The sequence below is a fragment of the Hemicordylus capensis genome, chromosome 8 (assembly GCF_027244095.1).
Source record: "Hemicordylus capensis ecotype Gifberg chromosome 8, rHemCap1.1.pri, whole genome shotgun sequence".
Taxonomy (NCBI): Eukaryota; Metazoa; Chordata; class Lepidosauria; order Squamata; family Cordylidae; genus Hemicordylus; species Hemicordylus capensis.
The window spans coordinates 22,615,774-22,635,382 of NC_069664.1; the positions used below are offsets into that span (position 1 = coordinate 22,615,774).

Consider the following 19,609-nt stretch of genomic DNA (forward strand, 5'->3'; position numbering starts at 1 on the left):
AGATTGTGCACTCACCAGAAACTGCTGCGTGGGGCCTGGAAGTTGGCGTGCACACCTTAGAGGGAACAGCGCTTGTCACCCAATACAGATGATCCTGCATATCAAGCTCATATTTACTTATTTTTATTTATATCTACGTAAACCTCTTTGGAAACTTTTACTGAAGAGTGGTATATATAAATATTCATCGTACTGTATCGTATTGGTAACATACCGACTTTTAAGTCTTCGAACGAAGGGTAAACAACCTTTGCTCTCCAGCTGTTGTTGAACTACGACTCCCATCATCCTCAGTCAAAACAAATTATTTATTTATTTTTATATTTTACAGCCCGCTCTTCCTCCAAGGAGCCCAGGTTTCTTAGAACTTAGGTTTCTCCTCACAACAACCCTGTGAAGTAGGTTAGGCTGAGAGAGAAGTGACTGGCCCAGAGTCACCCAGCAAGTATCATGGCTGAATGGGGATTTGAACTCGGGTCTCCCCGGTCCTAGTCCAGCACTCTAACCACTACACCACACTGGCTCTGTCACTGGGGTTGATGGGAGTTGTAGGGAACAACAGGTGGTGAGCATAAGGCTGCCTACCAATGCTCTAGATGCAACAGCCCCTTAAAAATGGGCACTTTACAGATGTTGGCTACTGTTTGTAGGGATTTGTTCACAATCGTGAAAATATATTTGCATATCTTCCTCTTTAATGGAAAAACCAACACAGAATATGCTACGGAATAATCCTTGACATGTGTGCAAGCATGCCTTTTTCATCCACTTACAGAATCTTGCTAGAGTTCACAGATGAATTAAAGCTGCTCACATATTTTACAGCCACCCTGTTAGGAGCATGAATGTATTTTAAATGTGTGCCCTCCTTGGGTCCAGGCAGCTCCTGACGGACAGTAAAACTGCTAATACAGGATTACTAGCCTGGAAAAGAAAATCTTTCCACATACGGCATGACCCACATTTCCAGCTCATGCCAGGCATACTTGCTGCCTTTTCTGTTAACATCAGTGATTTCACCCCCTACTGTGAGGGAAAACGCGCTAAGGTCAAAAACTAGAACATGTGCAATTGCAGGGGATTTACAAGCAGATCGCAATAGTCTGTCAGCAACAGTAAGACAGAAAAGGCGAAGAGGATTCAAAGTGCTCTGTTAAGCTTTAGTCTTAAAAGTAGTAGATTCCCCCCCCGCCCCGCCCGATACTGATTCAAGGGAAAAGAAAGCAATAGGTCCACCACTAAGAAAAGTTACAGGGCTGTGTACGTTAAAGTTCTGCACCAAAGAAAGCTGAGTTATCCAACCAGAGTTTTTTTAAAAAAATAGTGTATTTTCCCCTGATTTATTCTGCTTCTGCTAGTGTGGTGAAGCCCACTGCAGGGGGAAAAATGCCTCAATTACTACTACCACTAAACCGCTTTTCAACGAAAGTTTGCAAAGAAACTTAGAAAAATAAATAAATAATGGATAAGATGGTTCCCTGTGCCAAAAGGCTCACAATCTAAAAAGAAACACAAGGTAGACACCAACAACAGCCACAGGAGGGATGCTGTGCTTGGGCTGGATAAGACCAGCCGCTCCCCTGCTAAATATAAGAGAATAACCACTTGCAAAGCTGCCTCTTTGCTCAGTTAGCAGAGGTCAACCACTTGCCCACTGGAAAATCTGGCTAACTTGACATCTGGAGCTGACATTAGAGGTGACATTAGAGGCTTTGGAGCTGACATTAGAGGCAGTAAAGTCAACCTTTACTGCCCTAAGAGCACAAGCCACATAATATAATCGGCAGTCGACATAAAACAACTGTGCCTTTACTCTCCTCAAAACATATCTAAAACGCTTACAGGAGACCAAGGTTCAATGAAGGATTTAGTACCATGATATTTCTTATCTTCTTCTGTTAGTTTTCCCAGTATAAATAAATAGAAAAATTTACATGCACAGAAACAGGCTCCACAGCATTTTGCAAATGTTTAGAATATCTACTAACTAGACTTGGTCCACACTCCATCTTCCTGTATCTCAAGGAAAAACATGACCTCTGCCTCTTCCCACTGCAGAGAATTCCCCCCCACTAAAGGTCTTCAATGCGGTCACGTTTGCAATGAACATTAAAAGCTGCTGATTTAGATAAAGCTATACCAAGTTAAGTAGAAGCAGCAAAATTAGATTGATCTATGGAGCAGAATGAAGAACTGGACAGTCCCTTAAGGCCATTTATATCTCCATCACTGGAGATGAAGGTGAAAGGCTTTCCCTTCTCAAAGATTCTAAGGATCTTTGCTAAATTGTAGGCAGTTTGACTTGCCCCAAAGAGTCATTTCCAGGGGTGTCATTAGGGGACAGCCCACAGGCCCCCAATGAACTGCTCAGAGCCTGCATCTCATAATGGCACATGGAGGTGGTATAGTCACTAAATAGGACTGTACCACTTCAGATTGCAGATAGGTGGGCTCACATGATCAAACAGCTCCAGAAAAACAAAGGATTCTCTTCTGACATGCCCATTTTCCATGCAGGGGAACTGTCTATATCAAATATTCAATAAGGTGAACCCTAAGCAGAGCGGGAGAGTGAGTCTGGACATTAAGGGCTGAGTTGTTTGACCTGGTCCTTCTCCCGCATCCCAAACCATAGCTGCTTCCTTGATGACGGCTGTCAGGAGGCAATGACCCTTTGGTGGTGGTATCCTGGTGGCATCCTACAAGGAATCCAAGACATAGGTCTAAAAACTCTGCTCGGTTGGGGGTGGGTGGGTCTCAGCAACAATATGGGGAGATAAGGTCAGTCTCCCTACACCATTCCCCTCCCAAGGTACTGTAAACATGTCTTGAATTTGCTGGCTGTGGGTTGCTTTATTTCTGGCGGCAAGCCCTCTCTATATTATTATTTTTGTTCACACAGTCAGACAGGTGTTATTGACTGGTTTGTTTTATCCAGACACCAAGTCCTTCCCAAGGACCTGGGATGGCTGAATTTTATTATCAATGTTGTTGCTGTTATTATTATAGATATCGTCGTAGAATATAGGGTGCTCCCAGTAAAGTTGCTTTTTGTAATTGGCCGATGGTGATTTTTGTGGCCCTAATAATAATTAATAATAATAATAATAATAATAATAATTATTATTATTATTATTATTATTATTATTTTATTTCTATATCACCCTTCCAAAAATGGCTCAGGGCAGTTTACACAGAGAAATAACAAACAAACAAGACATGCTAATGGCATGATAAGAAATATCATATAGCAATGACAGCCTGAGGGTGTGTCCCAGCCCTGTGCTAAGTGCATACCTGGACACTGTCCTTGAAATATGCACTGGGGCATAGTTCAATTATAATCCACTAATTGTTCTGAAAACTTTCCATTGACAGGGCTGGTGGAGTTTTACAATTTTGTGCTTAGTTTTTATCCTTGCATTTATTAACATTGTTTAAGCCTAGTTATAAAGGAAGATAAATGAAAACCTGTGTATAATGGTTTTGACACAGAGAACAATGGATACATAGGTTGTGTTTACATACACACATGGAGGCCATTCACACAATGAAAAATCAAGTTCTACCGGGGTTTGGGAGCTGTGCGTGCTCCCAATTTTCAGTTGTGTGGAAGTAAGGTAAGAGGAAAACCTGGGTAGAAGTGATTGTGTGGAAGCAAGGTAGGAGAAAAAGCTGCTCAGGTTCTCCTCCTACCTTGCTTCCACACAATCACTTCTGCCCAGGTTCTCCTTAACGTTGCTTTCACACAACCGCAAATTGAGAGCACACACAGCTCCCAAATCCCAGTAGAACACCATTTTTGATTGTGTGAATGGCCTTGTAGTTTTGTATGTATAAATATATACATCGTTTGGACACAGAGAGGGACAATCGATACACAGACTCTGATTGTGGGGGAAAGGCATTGTTCAGCGCTCAGTATATTGTCCATGGCACGCGGGGGACAAAGGAGGAAGTAATCAAAGCCTTGTCTCTCTTAACTTGCTAGCACTCTATAATCAAGCTTTAATTAAGCCCACTTGCTGTCTTATCTCATAGCCTGGTGATCTAATGCTCCTCCATCTGAAAATGTCTGCTCGATCTCTGGCCTCTGATCAGCACAGCTAAATGCCTCATCCTTAAGTCAGATCTGCTGTTAATGTTCACTCAGGGAATCTATCTATCCATCTATAATTCCCTTTCGCTAATTCCACGTGTGGTAGCTCTCGCGAGAGGTCGCAAGTGAGGGGAGGGGGAGAGGAAAGTGACAAGGCCAATGGACAGGCCAGCAAACAGCGTGGGGAGAGAAAGTGGCAGCAGCAGGGGGCGTTGGGGGGGGGGGAGAAAGTGGCGGCGGCCAGGAAGCTAGCCAGAGAGAAAAAACATTGGGGGGCGGAAAAGAGAAGGGGAAGGGAGGCTGAGAACCAGGGGCCGAGAATGAGGGAGAACTAGAGGCACAGATGTTCTGTGCCCGGGCCAGTTAGTACATCAGTATTTGATGCAACATGGCCAGTCTCTCTACTAATGCCCGTCTCTCAGAAAAAATTAGCTGGAGCCCTGGCTGAGCAATGAAGTCATCTTCGTTATGATGATCAGAGGGTCAATCGATACACAGATCGGTAGCCAAAAAATGTAAAGCAACAATAAAAAGGTCAACAGCATTCACGTAGCCTCTACTCTAGTGCTGAACGCACACCACTCCCCGGAAATTTCTGCAAGTGGTGAAGAAAGAGGGAAGACAGAGCCCTGCCTGTTCAAATCAATCGGCTTAAAATCTAATTTTATTTAAGCCCAAATTAGTTTACTCAATTAATTAAATCCAAATCATACTTAGAATCGTTTGAGTGATCAATATAAACCAGATTTAAAACCCAACTAAGTAGCACACTAGGAGACATTTTGAATGGTTTTAATTAAATCGCTTAAGATAATACTTTTCACCAGGCTGGCTTGATGTGAAACAGAACTTATTCGACAAAGGTATTAATGTCCAGTTTGCTAAAGATTCCTCTTAAAGGGACTACAGGCAATCCTTGACTTGAGAGGGCCCATATAAAGGCAAGGAGTACCTGAGATGTCAGTAAACTTCCATCTTGTTTCAACTTTGCAAGACCTGCTGCAGAAGTGGGAGCTCTGCTAGACAGCAGCTGGTACATGGCTTAGAGAAGGTGGCAGCAGCGGCAGCAATAATAGTAGCTCAGGCTCACACTGCCAAGGAGTTTGGCAGTGCAAACTGGGCTGCACCATGCAACACAGAGCTCTGGAGACTAGGATGATGTGTCCCAGCCTCCAGAGACCCCACAATGCACCATGCCATGAGCACGGTCATTGACTGGATTACCCATCAGAGAGGCGCTCTAGGCACCCATCTCTGCTTCTCCTCAGGCTGTGTGGAGCCCGAGGAGAGACACGAGCCCGGCAGCCGGGTTAAGGGAACACTTGCTCAGTGCTTGCTTCCTCAACCTCAGCTTAGAGCCAGGCTTGGGAGTGGGGTTAGGCTCCGTTCCCAAAAGCAGAAAGCAAGGGAAGAACATGGACCAAAGGATATATGGAAGAGTAATAATGGAAAAAAAGAGTATGCATGGGCAAGATGAGATCTCTCCAAACTTTGCCCAGCCATCGGTTTCTGAACCTTTACCAGGTAAGCTGCTCTAGGTAAAGGCCAGACCAAAGCTTTCTTCTTATTTATGAATCTGTGACGAATACAAGGAATTATCTACAACATAACTGGTTCCTGAAAACCATGCCTTAAGTCAAGATGTCTTAACTCAGAACTTCTTTTCCCCATGCAAGCTGTTCTCCGCAACTGTGTGAAATAAACTCTGGCTTCTTTTAAAGATTAAACTGCCATTCAGAATGGCAGAAAAAAATTCTGTGTTTGGTTCATAAAGGAAATCACACATAAAGTAAAAGTAAAGTCGCGCCGTCGAGTTGGAGTCAACTCCTGGCAACCACGTAGCCATGTGGTTTTCTTTGGTAAAATACAGGAGGGGCTTCTCCCCTGCTAACTGGGCAAAGAGGCACCTTTTTAACGTGGTGATTCTCTTTAATGAGCAGGGGGAGAGTAACTGGCCCTATCCACCCCCCAGCACAGTACCTCCAGTGACAGTTGCTGGTGTCTATCTTATCTTTCTTTTTAGATGGTGAGCCCTTTGGGGACAGGGATTCATCTTATTTATTTATTATTTCTCCATGTAAACTGCTTTGGAAACTTAAGTTGAAAAGTGATATATCAATATTATTTGTTGTTGTTGACCATTGCCATCTCCCGCACAGAATGAGATGATGACTTTCAGCAGTTTCCTATATCGCTGCTGTTAAAGGAGTTTAACCCATAGTCTGGGAATAAAGTGGTTTCCCATAGTCTGGGAAACATACCAGCGGGGATTCGAACCAGCAACCTCTTGCCCGCTAGGCAAGTTATTTCCTTGCTGCGCCATTGGGTGGTACTGACCACACAAATCAGTCAAGTGTTTCCCCAAAGTGGTGAGGACCATAATAGGCTTGTGAGAAAGCAGGAGAAGTGTTCGCTCAAAGGCGTGCGCACATGCGCATGCTCACAGGTTTTTTGATGTCCGTTCAGTTAATTTTAGATCCCGCTCAGGTTGAATCAGGAAGGCCCCACTCTGAATACACATGTGCACACACTGCCTTGGCACTGCCGCCCAGAACAAAACTCATTCCACACACAGATGAAAAAAAATTAAGAGAGATCACTGAGCAACAGGGACTAAAAGACTGGCTTTCCAAGTCATGGGTGGGGCCAGCAGGTGGATCTAGCATTTTTCTCATTGGGCCTCCCCACAAAAAAAGTGCTCTGGAGCCACTAGACCAGGGGTTCTCAACCTTGGGTCCCCAGATGTTGCTGGACTTCAACTCCCATAATCGCCAGCCCCAGTGGCCTTTGGTTGGGGATTATGGGAGCTGAAATCCAATAACACCTGAGGACCCAAGTTTGAGAATCACTGCACTACACTGACCCATATCATCCTGATTATGTTTTGCCACAAGGGAGTAGTGCTCTAATTTCTTGGCAACAACAACAAAATGTTGAGTAACACACACAAGGGAGCTGTGCACCATCTGACAGAGTTGTTTCGGGGTTTTTTTAAAGCATCCGATATCACCAATCAATGCGATACGGAGAAGATTCCTTCCAAGCGCTCATTAGTTCTAGACGGTCAAGGAAGAGCTCCTAGGAAGTGAGGAAGATGCCTTATACCGTGCCAGACCATTGGTCCATCTTGGGGCAGAGCAAGGTCGGAGAAGGTCCTGGGCCAGTGGTGTCTGGTGCGGGCACTGCTGGGCGGGAAGAGGCACCTTTAGGTGGGAATTAGTAGGTGCTGACGTCCCAAACCGATGCACCTGAAAGCTCACCCCAGCCTCACCCCCCACACCTGCTGTGGCAGAGGATCAACTACATCATCCCACTGGCTTCCGCACATAGGTGGAGGCCGTTTGCTGGCCACGCAAATGAGTGGCAGAGCTGATCCTCCATCACAGTGGGTGATGGGTGGCACGCCGCTACTGGAAAGAGCTTTCAGGTGTGGTGGTACAGGAGATAAGTATCTACTAATTTGCACTTAAAGGTGCCTCCTGCCCCGGCACACAGACACACACACACCCGCCCCTGGGGCTTGCACCAGCCACCACCTGGGGCAAGATCTGAGGATGGGCCTCTTTGGCTCCCCCCAGTGTTCCCTCTAAGGCAGGGGTGGGGAACCTTGGCACTCCAGCTGTTTTTGGACTACAACTCCCATAATCCCCAGCCACAGAGGCCAATAGCTAGGGATTATGGGAATTGTAGGCCAACATCTGCAGGAGTGCCAAGGTTCCCCATCCTTGCTCTAAGGCGTGCACACAGGCCTGCACTCACATGTTTTTTGATGCCCGCTCAGTTAACTTTAGAGCCCACACAGGACCTGATTCACACTGGCTGTGCGGTGCTCTCTCTCTATCTCTGTTTCTCAGCGAGGACAAGCAGCTTTTCAAGGGGCCAGCTGTTCTCGCTGAGAAACAGCAGTGACGAGCCGAGCACTCAAAGCGAGGGAGGCAGCTAGTGGCCCTCAGAGACCCACAGCCCCACCGGTTGCAATGGTGGCTATGCCCCTGGTCCATTTAGCTTGGCGCTGTCTACTGGCGTGGCTCTCCAATGTTTCAAGGAGAAGACTTTCCCAGCCCTACCTGGAGATGCTGCCAGGGACTGAACCTGGGACATTCTGAATGCAAAGCAGATCTTCTACCACTGAGTTACAGCCCCATCCCCTGGAAGGGCTCTAGGTTCATCTATGGAGTAATCTGAAATGAGAATGTCTTCAGCTTATAAGTGTGCCACATTCAGTTCTAACCATCTCGGTTGCTTCAGAAGAGGAGGAAAGATTCCCCATCTCCCAGAAGGAAGTCTGTCCTCAGCGTGAGAGAAGAAAAACGTTACCCAAGCTTTGATTTTAAGCAGCCGCCATCTTGTCTTGTCTCACCTGTAACAGGTGTTTCTAAGCATCACTGGAAACACCTGGCCGTGGCCATTATTTAAACGGTGTGCTATTTTAAGCTCTTCGTCCCTTGGATATTTTAATGCGCTCAAAGACACCATCAATTAAAAAATTGTCACTGTGTGCTTACTGTCTACAAACTGCTATTTGCCCTTTAACAACTTAAGAGATGCAGGGAAAGGTTCACTGCGGGAGGAACTGAAATAACGGCCCATTTCATATCAATAAGTTATTATGTAGACATAGCGGCCACAGCCTGAAGAGGCCACAAGAATGCTTCAGTGCAACAGCAATTTCTCCCCCCACCCCATCCGCTCAATCAACATCTCTTTGAGCATTCTAGCGATCCAAAATCTAGGCACTGCGCTGTGTTTAGGCTTTCACGGATCTCAGCTGCTGACCCAACTAGAGCAAGAAATTCCTGCTCCAAGATTTCTGAATATCCCACGACCTGAAGCGTGGGAGAAGGAAGCAGCAAGGCTTGACTGGGGGTGGGTTTTTAGCATAAGCCTTTAAACACACTTCTCATGCATATGCTAAAGCCGTTTCCGGTATCCATCGCTTCTCCAGTGGCTTTGCTCGGTATCCATGAGCTCACGTCTAGTGTGTAATAAAGCTTTCGGTTTACCACTAGGGAGTTAACCAGGGCAAATACTTAATGCAGACCCAAGGCTAGGCGTTTATGGAAAGGCAAACAATTACAACCATCACAGTAATTGCAGCAGGTCCAAGGGAAGTGCTTCCTTGGAAGGTTTTATGGCTTTATGAAGGAAGCCACAGAGCCAGCCAACGGCCAGGGGGGGGCACAGATCCAACAAACCCTTCTGCGTTCAAAACAGCTGGAAAACAAAGTAGTTTTTCTAGAGAAAACAGCTGGTGGGGTCCAGCCCTGCAAAACGCCAGTCGCTTTTCTCAAGCCACAACTGATCTCCCTGCCACCATCCAGCAAGCAAAAAATGGACCCGGCTCAGTGGAGGGGAACGACCACTGTCCACAGGACAAGCCGCTTGGTGCTTTCCCCAGCATCCTGACAGCCCAGACCGCGTTATACACGGGGTCGCATTCCCATCGGTGTCAGTCCGACCGAGGGGACTTCAGGCACTGAACAGACCCGGCCAAGAGACCCCCGCCTAGAAGCGCCCGAAGGGAATCGGCAGATCTCCTCTCCTCTCTCCAAGAAAGCCACCCGGCCGGCGCCCTCTTACCTTCCCCGGCCTCTGCTGCAGGTAAGGCCAGCGGTCAAGCGCCCAGCCCCACTCCTCGGGAGGCTGAGGAGGCTGCCTAGCGTCCCGGTCCCAAAGCGGCAGCGGCTCGGAGCGCCCTGATCAGCGCAGCACCAGCAGGCAGCCCGCGCGGAGGAGGCACAAGCGCTTTCCCAGCCGAGATCCGAGAGGCGCGATCTCGCCCTGCGCTCCGGCTCCGGCTCTCTGGCTGCCTCTCCTGGCCGGGGACACATCCGGAGGTGAGCTCAGCGCCTCCCTGCGTCGCTCTCTGGCTCTTTCTCCCAGGCTCTGCCTGCCAGCCGAGGCGGGGAGGCTCCTCCCCTCCAGCAGCCCTGCCTGGTAAAACCAGCTCCACTGGTCCGGCTCCACCCCGCCCCCGGCTCAGGTGACTCTTCGACGGTCCAGCTCGAACGGAACAGCCTCCGAGCGGGACAGCATTCCTCGCCCGGCGAGCAGACCGCGTCGTCGGCATCAACAGGACGCGGGGAGGAGGAGAAAAGCCTTGCAGAGGCGACTCACTCCGCGCGGCAGGGCAAAGGCAAGGGCTTGCCTCGAGAGCCCTTCCGCCCGCACGCCGAGACTGCCTTGCCAGGCAAATGTCGCAGGGAGCTGGACGCGGGTCGCCTTGGTCCATCGAGCTCAGCAACTCTCCGGGGGCTGGCTGGCAGGGATGTTTCTCAGCCCGACGGGGAGATGCTGCCAGGGATTGAACCTGGATCAATCTTGATGCTCTCCTAATGAGCGATGGTCCCGACCCCAACTTTTCCCAGTAACTATTTATGACATGGGTGGCAGCGGTGGGGTGTGTGGGGGGGGCTAAAATATATATTTTAAACAAACATATATATGCTATTTTATTTTATTTTTTAAAAAAATTAAAAATCTTAAGACACCTCTGATTAAGTTATCTGGAAAACTAAGCTACATGGATTTAATGTAAGGTTCACCAGCTTGTGTATGCCGCTTTAACAAGTCTGGTGTACGCATGTGTGTCTGCCTGCCTTTCTCTTCTGCTCAGGACAAAATGAATAGATGGGTTTTTTGTAGAGTCCCAAAAACTCATTCTTCCGCCGTTTGGATCTGCTCATTGTAAACAGTGATGTTACTTGGCAGTTCACACTGGTTAAAATCGCCACATCATCCCTTTCCCCCATCACTGCAGATGCTGATATATGCCAAAATTTGCAGATGGTTTAAGGAAAGGAAATGACACAATGAGGAACAGAAACCTCATTCCATTAAATTTCAAATCCACTCCACTAGCTGGAATATATATGCAAGCTCACTTCTTAATACTTTGGTTCACTGGCAGTTACATTCTCATGAATGTTGTATCATTACTGTCTCAGTTGGTCCTAGTGCTGATCAGTGTAATTCAGTAGCATTTATTATGGGCCATAGTGGGGTTTGTTGTGCTTTTGCCTCAATGTTTGCAGGCATCTCGTAGGGGTATAGTGTAGGGTTCTTCTATGAATGAAGGCGCAAGATGAAGGCGCCTACTGTGCAAATCCAATTGATTCAGCTATACAGAGTACAGCATATACCAATATATACAGAGTATACAAATACAAGACATTGTCTTAGTGCAGGGGTCCCCAGATGTTGTTGAATTACAACTCCACCATGGTCTGTGGCTAGGGTTAAGAAGATAAGAACAACCCTGCTGGATCAGGCCCAAGGAGGCCCATCTAGTCCAGCATCCTGTTTCACACACTGGCCCACCAGATGCCACTGGAAGCCTACAGACAGGAGTTGACGGCTTGCCCTCGCCCCTGCTGTGACTCCCCTGCAACTCGTACTCAGAGGCATCCTGTCTTTGAGGCTGGAGGTGATGGGAGTTGTAGCCCAACATTTGGGGAAGCCACATTTGAGACCCCTCTTTCCTAGTGCAAAGAGACAGCAGCACTAGGAAAGAGGGCCAGAGCAACCTGAATCAAATCTCCAATCATCTGAGGAAGTCAGGGCAAAATCACTGCTTGGAAAAGGCTGCAAAACTGGGTGGTTTTGGACTACAACCCCCATCATTTCCAGCCACAGTGGCTAATCATCTCTGGGATCATGGGAGCACCTGAAGGAATATCTTCCAGGGTTCACACATGTAGTCTCCCATTCATATGCAACCAGGGTGGACCCTGCTTAGCTAAGGAGACAAGTCATGCTTGCTACCCTAAGACCAGCTCTCCATTATTGTGCACCCTGGCTTACAAGTATTCGAGCTATTGTATCAGCCCTTTGTTGTTGTTATTGTTGTTTTAAAGAGGAAAGGCATGCATAGAGACTGAGATCTTGACAGGAGGCCTGATGGGAGAACAAGCAGCTTACTCTTTTACCCTGCCCGATCTTGTCTGCTAAAGATGTCCCTGAGTTCTTTTTTCTTCACTTATATTCTTTCCCTCCATGGGCTGACACAGGCTGGAGATTTTGAGCGGACAACCAGCTGGCATGAAGATGGAGGAGAAGAAACAAACTTTAACCAGATAAGACCAAGATACTATCAGTTGGTGGGCTGTCTGATATGGGGAAGAGCAGGACTACAGCCAATTTTAATCAGGACCACTCTCCTATAGAATTCTAACCTCCAACATTTTGGCAAGATAAGCATCTAAATAAACAATACAATCCTTGCCAAAGGATATACAGTTCTGAGAGATAAAAATAATTGAACCTGACATCTCCAGTATGGATGTCCATCTCTGCTCTATTCAGAACATACGTCACTTACAGACTTGGGAAATCTTAACCCAGTGAAATGAGCTTTTCTAGAGCAAAACAGCAATAATATGTTTTGTACCCTGCCAACACGGATGCAGGATTCTGAACACTCAGATGAAACCACATGGGTAAGGGTGGCTGGGTGGTGAACAGATAAAACATGTCTTTTACAGAAGAATGCAAGACTGAATGCAAGAATGCCCATAATATTCCACTTCTAGGATCCTCAGCCTTCCTAAACAAGCACTGGCTATGAAGAGGTCTTGATGCCAAAGAATACCTAAGGAAGAGCCTCAATTTTCCCCTTTGTAACTGTAGCTATAGTGAGAAATAATCTTAACTGCATACTTTTGAACAAAACAGATCAATCTTTTCCAGCAATCAAGGAAACAGCTGTTTGGAGGTTATTTGACTGCTAGTGAATTAGGACGGCAAAACTGAAAAGTATGTGTCAACATTTAGGTACAAAAGCATAATTCTTGGAGTCGCAGGAGGCAAAGTGTGAAACGGAGGACTCAGGCTGAACCTTAAATTGCTTCCCCTTCACTTTCAGTTCTGGATTAGTTTCAGAAATGGGTGATATATTTTCAAGCCGCCAACATAAGATGCAGTCAAATCAAATTAACTATGGTAGATGCCCAATTTGTATTCACTTTACATTCATATGTAAACATGAACATAAAAACAAATCAGGTCCAAGAAATTATTCTATGCATCTTAAACAATCTTGGGGTGGGGGCGTGGAGAATCGCAGTGCTATGGTCTTAAAACAAAAACTGGAAGAAGGATGAAGGGAAGAATGGTGAAGTCCTGATGAAAGTGTGAAATTGGGCACACAGAAACATGTGTTCCCCAGATACTCAAGGACCGCAGCCCAGCCTGTTTATTTGCTGAAGCGCCACTGATTTCAAAAGGCATGAAGTGCAGACAGCTGCGCTGGATTGGGGCCAATTACTGATGGTCTGTGAGGAAGAAAAATATATTGTTTCTCGTAAGGTGTGTTTTCAGCACATGTACAGAGCCCTATGAAGTGGCATTCAAATAACCATACAATGGTTCTAAAATGAAGCACTATTTATTTGCTTCATTTTTTCCACAGCTGGAAAACATCTGCATTATTTAAGGATTAAAAGATCAGCAAGAAATACAATGCACTGACCTTTGGATGCTGCGTATTCCTGAGAATTTACAAGGAACACTTTAAATTCCGCCTCATCTAGTTAAATAAGATAGTGACTTCCATTTACAGCATTCTCATCGCTGAACTAAAAGCTAAAGTTAAAATACACAAAATACTGAGTTCCAAAATATGATCAGAGTGCCTGATGTGTGGGATGGAATCAAATACCATGTACAGTTAAATTACTGCTGTGACCTATGCTGTTCTATTAAGCAAATATCTGGATTTGGTATAACCTGGCCACTGATGAACCATTAGGGTTCCCTTTGTATGAACAGCGAACTTGGAATGGGAGTCACACCCAGCTCTCTCCTTTATGGGATGAAACTCACTTGGACTGAAGTAAAACAGTTACATTTGGGGGCTAGTTAGCAGAAGCTTCCGAACAGCAAACTAGTTGTGAAGGAAGGGACTGGAAGTATATTCTGCACATGTGGCGTTGGATTCTGTTGCCCTAAAATACTCAACTTGAAAATCACACCATAAACTTCCAATGCTCACTCTCCTACAGAAAGGAACCTAACCCGGAAAAGGATGCTTAGAACTTTCCGTTGCTTGAAAAAGCACAAAAATTACCCATATAAAGTTTATTTACACATATCTCTCGGAAAGGATGACAGCTTCTGAGATTTCTGCCCTTGTTGCCAAGAACTTATCAATACAGATTTCCCTTATTAGGCCCCTTTGATTGTCAACGGGCACACCCATTAGCAGCCCTCTCCCCACTTCCCTTCTGTCAAACAGCTAGGAGGGAACAGAGGGAGGCTGACAGAAAGGGGTACCAAGTGTCACCAGACTTTCTAAGCCAAGATGAGGCTCAGAACTGAAAGAGGGCAGCACAGGGATGGACAAAAGGAAGAGCTCTTTATACCTCTCGTCTTCTCCGCTAACCAAGCAACTGCACAGAACAGGGGCAGCATGTCACATTGAAAGATGCTTGTCTTTGGCTTGTTCCCAACCCTGCAACTTTCCCTTAATTCCATCCTCTGACGACCACAGGGCAGCCTATATGACCTATCTATCCAACAACCCGGTGAGGTAGGTTAGGCTGAAAGATAGTAAGGCCATTCCCACGATCCTCAAAAGGATAGGAGATGCATCCTACCCAAGTCCAGGAGCTTTGTGTGCTCCCGTTTTCTGATCGCCTGTGAATAAAAAGCACAAGAGGAGGAGGAGGAGGAGGAGGAAGTGATCATTTTTCTAAGAAGCAGCTGGGGCAGAGGGCTTTTTGTCCTACCTTGTTGAAGAGCCAGGTACGGCTGTTGGGTAGGATGGAGCACTCCAGCCTGCTGCTGCTTAGCAATTACTCCCACCACCACCTTGATTTTTATTCACAGATGAAAACAGGAGTGTGCATAACCTCTGCTAACTAATCAAAGAGGCAACTTTCAAAGTGGTGATTCTCTTTATTTAGCAGGGGGAGAGCAAATGGCCCTATCTGTCCCCAGCACAACATCCCTCCAGTGGCTGTTGCTGGAGTTGATCTTATGTTTCTTTTTTTAAGATTGTGAGCCCTTTGGGGACAGGGAGCCATTTTTATTTATTTCTATCTATGTAAACCGCTTTGGGAACTTTGGTTGAAAAGCGGTATATAAGTATTTGTCATTGCTGAGTTGTTATTCAGCAACATCTGGAGAGTCACATGTTCCCTACCTGTGTTTTAAAAAATTACTTTCAGCACAACTGTGCAATTTTTTTCCAGATTTGTACCCAGAACCAAAATGGAAGCTCCCAACACAGCATGCTTTAGGGGAAGGTACTGAAAGACAACTTCTGTTCCTTGCTAAATACCTTGCATCTCCAAAGCGCTGTTAAGAGATAATTAATTAGCAAATGTGGGGGAAAGGAGGAGGATGACAGGCAGAAGAAAATATAACCAAGGTCTAAATGAATGCCTACAAGGCAGCTGGTGTGTGACAACTTAATTACACGCAAACCACCACGTCTACCAGTAAGTAGGGGTTATGTATAAAAAGAGTTGTGTCATAAGCATATTTTGGTTCTGTTTAAAAATAATCCACACAGATTTTACAGAAGGACATACACTCTGGTGCAATGACTCACCACAAGGTCCAGAAAAGGGTAAAATAATATGCTCCTTGTCAGGATTGCATGGAACAGATCCCACATACTGAATCCTTACACATTAAGTCCATTGTTCAATTCTATTTGTTAGATGGAATAATATTCAGAAGCATCCCTAGGAGACAGAGATGGAGAACCAACCGAGTCCATCATTTAAGGATGGTATTTGGACCTGGATCCAACTGCATGTTCAGTAACAGTCTCTCTCTCTCTCTATCAGGGCTGCACGTCAGTGCTCCAGCTGTCATTGGACTACAACTCCCATCATTCCCAGTCATAATAGCCAAAGGTCAGGAATGTTGGGAGCTGCAGTCCAATAACAGCTCGAGGGCCAAAGTTGTGTATCCCTGCTCTATATTGACCAAATCACCATCTCTGCAATTCACCTGTCTGTAAAAAGAATCATGATGTAAGAGCATCTAGAGCTGCTATTGTAAGCACATACTCAGTGATGCAATGACCGAGGCAAACATTTTTTGGCAACAAAGAGTTCTACTGCTAGTTATTCAATCCTTCGCTCATCTTCTTGGCTCACTGTTACACATAAGCTGCTACAGGGTAACCCTTTCCATTCTTTTTCCATGGAGCACTATGGAACCAGACTGAGTTTACTTCTGAGTGTGTACATCAGGGCAGATGGCCACCTAATAGCGCAGCGGGGAAATGACTTGCCTAGTGAGCAAGAGGTTGCTGGTTCGAATCCCCACTGGTATGTTCCCCCGGACCAGAGATTCTCAGCATTTACCATTGCCATCTGCCGCGCCCTATGAGATGATGCCTTTCAGCATCTTCCTATATTTCAGGGATTCTCAACGTTGGGTCCCCAGCTATTATTGGACTTCAACTCCCATAATCCCCAGCCCCAGTGGCCTCTGGTTGGGGATTATGGGAGTTGAAGTCCAATAATATCTGGGGACCCAACGTTGAGAATCCCTGAAATATAGTAAGATGCTGAAAGGCATCATCTCATAGGGCGCGGCAGATGGCAATGGTAAACCCCTCCTGTATTCTACCAAAGACAACCACAGGACTCTGTGGTCACCAGGAGCCGACACTGTCTCGACGGCACACTTTACCTTACCTTTACACCAGGGCTGCTCAACTTCGGCCCTCCTGTAGATGTTGGCCTACAGCTTCCATAATCCCTGACTATTGGCCACTGTGGCTGGGGATTATGGGAGCTGTAGTTAAAAAAAACCAAAAACTGGGTGGGTTGGGGGGAGCTAAGTTGAGCAGGCCTGGTATACAGCCTGTACTAGGCTGGAGAGAGGGCCTGAATCACTGGATGCCATGTGGGAATGTATGGAAAGCTTTGAGTTGCTTTGCCATTGCCTGGCATAGTGTTCTATTTCCATCATGGCAGGCACAGTGTGGATGACGGAATGGAGGTCACCAACATTTTGCCTTCTGCAGGGAGAGAACTGGAGATCCTGGCCACTATTATAAACAAAATAGATGTAGTCCTCTCATTTCACTTCAGCTTTACTTTTACTAAGTGGGACTTGGGTTATCCCCCATCAATGGCCCTTTGCGTCATTGTCCAAATCAATCCAAGGCTTCACGTCCCCCTACAATTCCCTCGGGCCTTCCTACATCTTCCCACAGAGTTATATAACATCATGGCTTACTAAAAAATGGAATGTGTTTCGGTGAATGACTCTAAACTATTTCACACAGGCAGATTATCCAAGCGCACATTAGTCACATAGCTATGTTTTGGTTATTTTTATTCTAATGTGTCTTGCTCTTCAAACTCTTGCAATGTAGCCATGACAACTATAGAACAGCAGTTTCCAGTTATGGTCTTACAGCTGTATACAGAACACGGTCATTTGAGCAGCTGTTAAGACTACAGTGTTTCAAAAACATTTCTTCTCCCTCACTCTCCTTGTCCCATATGAGGCAAAGTTGCCCATGTCTGATATCATCGCTCCCTTGGTACCATTATGTATTTTCAGAACCACAAGTCAAAGCCCTGGCGAATGTATATTTGAGGTTCAACATGCAAAATTGACAGACCCAAGTATGCAAAACCCATACAACCTATGAACTCATTCCAGAACATTCTTCTCTGGAGGTCTCATCCTTTTCCATGGCATTGTACAACGAAAAACCTAACAAGAGGAAAAATCTTACCCTCTCCCCACCCAGGAACTGGGCTTCCCGATTTTGAAAGAACTGTTTTACATACAACTAGAACTATATTCTATCTTCTAATGCTAAAATCTATTTCATTAGTAAGTATTATTGCTCAAACACACAGTGTTAGACGTTGGATTAGTACACTAGTCAGCTACAGCGTGCTCTACCTGAGCTCAGCTGGGATTGGTTCAGAGTCTCTGAAACACATGCTGAACCCGGCTTTACACTATCCATCTCCAAATCTGTGTGCAGTTGTGGGGAGGGGGGAGATTGAGGTAAGAAAAGGACAAACAGGTTTAATGGAAAAAGAAAATGCTGGACACCTGGCAATTTGTTATTGTAATTGTAAACCACCCAGAGACGCAAGTTTTGGGTGGCATAGAAATATGTTAACTAACCAACTAACTAGATTTGCCAAGATATTTATTAAGATTGCAGCTCTTCTGAATTCTCTGCTGTTTATTTTAGCTTCAGAAGAAATTTGTCTGCTGTTTCTATACAGACAGGAAAGTAAGACCATGCCAAACCACCTGCAAACTCTGGCCACACATTTGACCAGCTACATGTGATAAAAGCAACCCAATAAATACAGCTGGCACAGACAATGTATGCTATGAGTTTCTCCATGGGGCGGGGGGAGGAAATGTTGACAGCCTTTCTTGCCGCAGAGAATGTAAGAAATGCTCCCGCAGCAGACAATGGTTAAGGTGCACCAGTTCCTGTGGCTTGAAGTATCTTCACTTGTGTCCAGTGTTACCTCTAACATGGACTCCCAGATGTTGTTGACTACAACTCCCAGAATCCCCCAGCAAAAGCCATTGCAGCTGGGGATTCTGGGAGTGGCAGTCAACAACATCTGGGAATCCCTGTTAGAGGGAACACTGCTTGTGTCATATTGCAGAATAATAACAGTGCACTGTTGGGTGACGTCTTGGGTTTTCAGTGAGGGCCTTTCAAGGAGGCCTGGCCAGACAGAACTTCAGAACTCATTTTAAACCTGCAGAGTCCACAGCCTCCATGAACGATTTGAAAAAAAAAAACATTTTAAAGAGCAACTGGCACTATCCAGCCCCAGCACAGCATCCCTCCAGTGCTGGTGTGTCTGTTATGTTTCTTTTCAGACTGTGAGCGCTTTGGGGACAGGGAGCCATCTTTCTTTATTATTTCTCTACGTACACCGCTTTGGAAACATTGGTTGAAAAGCAGTATATGTCATTGTTGAGTTGTAATTCAGCAACATCTGGAGAGTCACATGTTCCCTACCTGTGTTTTAAAAAATTACTTTCAGCACAACTGTGCAATTTTTTTCCAGATTTGACTGAAAAACTAAAGATGCTACAAAGTTGTCATCTAAGGCCAGCTGTTGCTGAACCCAAGAAAGGCTTCGTATTTCCCCCTCCCAATGAAGAAATCATGCCATATGGAGGAAAAGGCCATCTCTTAGCCCCTTTCTTTTATCTTTATTACAAATTTCAAGAAAGCCCTTCTAGCTTGTAGCGTGTACTGTACTGTTTGCTTGCCTGTTCACATCACATAGCATCAATGAGGCCAACTACTGATAGAAATGTGTCAGCGGGTGGAGGGAAGAGGTCCACTTCCATGCCAATTCCATAAATTCTATCCCACAGAACTCTCTTTTTTTCCTGGCTCTGTCTCTCCTTGCTAAACTTCTGAATAAAATGGAAACAGCTCCCTTAAAATTAATGGAGTAGGAATGGAAGGAGGGTTGCCTTCTATTTTATAGTTCTGCTGGAGACATTAATACCCTGCCAATCTGTCTCCTGAAATACCTG

At 45.7% G+C, this 19,609-nt stretch overlaps 1 protein-coding gene across 12 annotated transcripts in view; it reads right to left on the reverse strand.

Moving 5' to 3' along the window:
- The window catches only part of ARHGAP32 (Rho GTPase activating protein 32), a 247,763-nt gene that overhangs the window by 45,905 nt on the left and 182,249 nt on the right, over positions 1-19,609 (reverse strand). For 7 of the 12 annotated variants that reach the window (XM_053269518.1, XM_053269519.1, XM_053269521.1 and 4 more), the window contains one exon: positions 17,984-18,058. The exons of 3 other annotated variants lie outside the window; for them this stretch is intronic. In XM_053269518.1, coding sequence (XP_053125493.1) covers positions 17,984-18,058 — 75 coding nt within the window. Of the gene's footprint in view, positions 1-8,166; positions 8,254-9,679; positions 10,113-17,983; positions 18,059-19,609 lie in introns of those variants that run through there. 2 more of the 12 variants (XM_053269523.1, XM_053269522.1) reach the window with 2 other exon arrangements.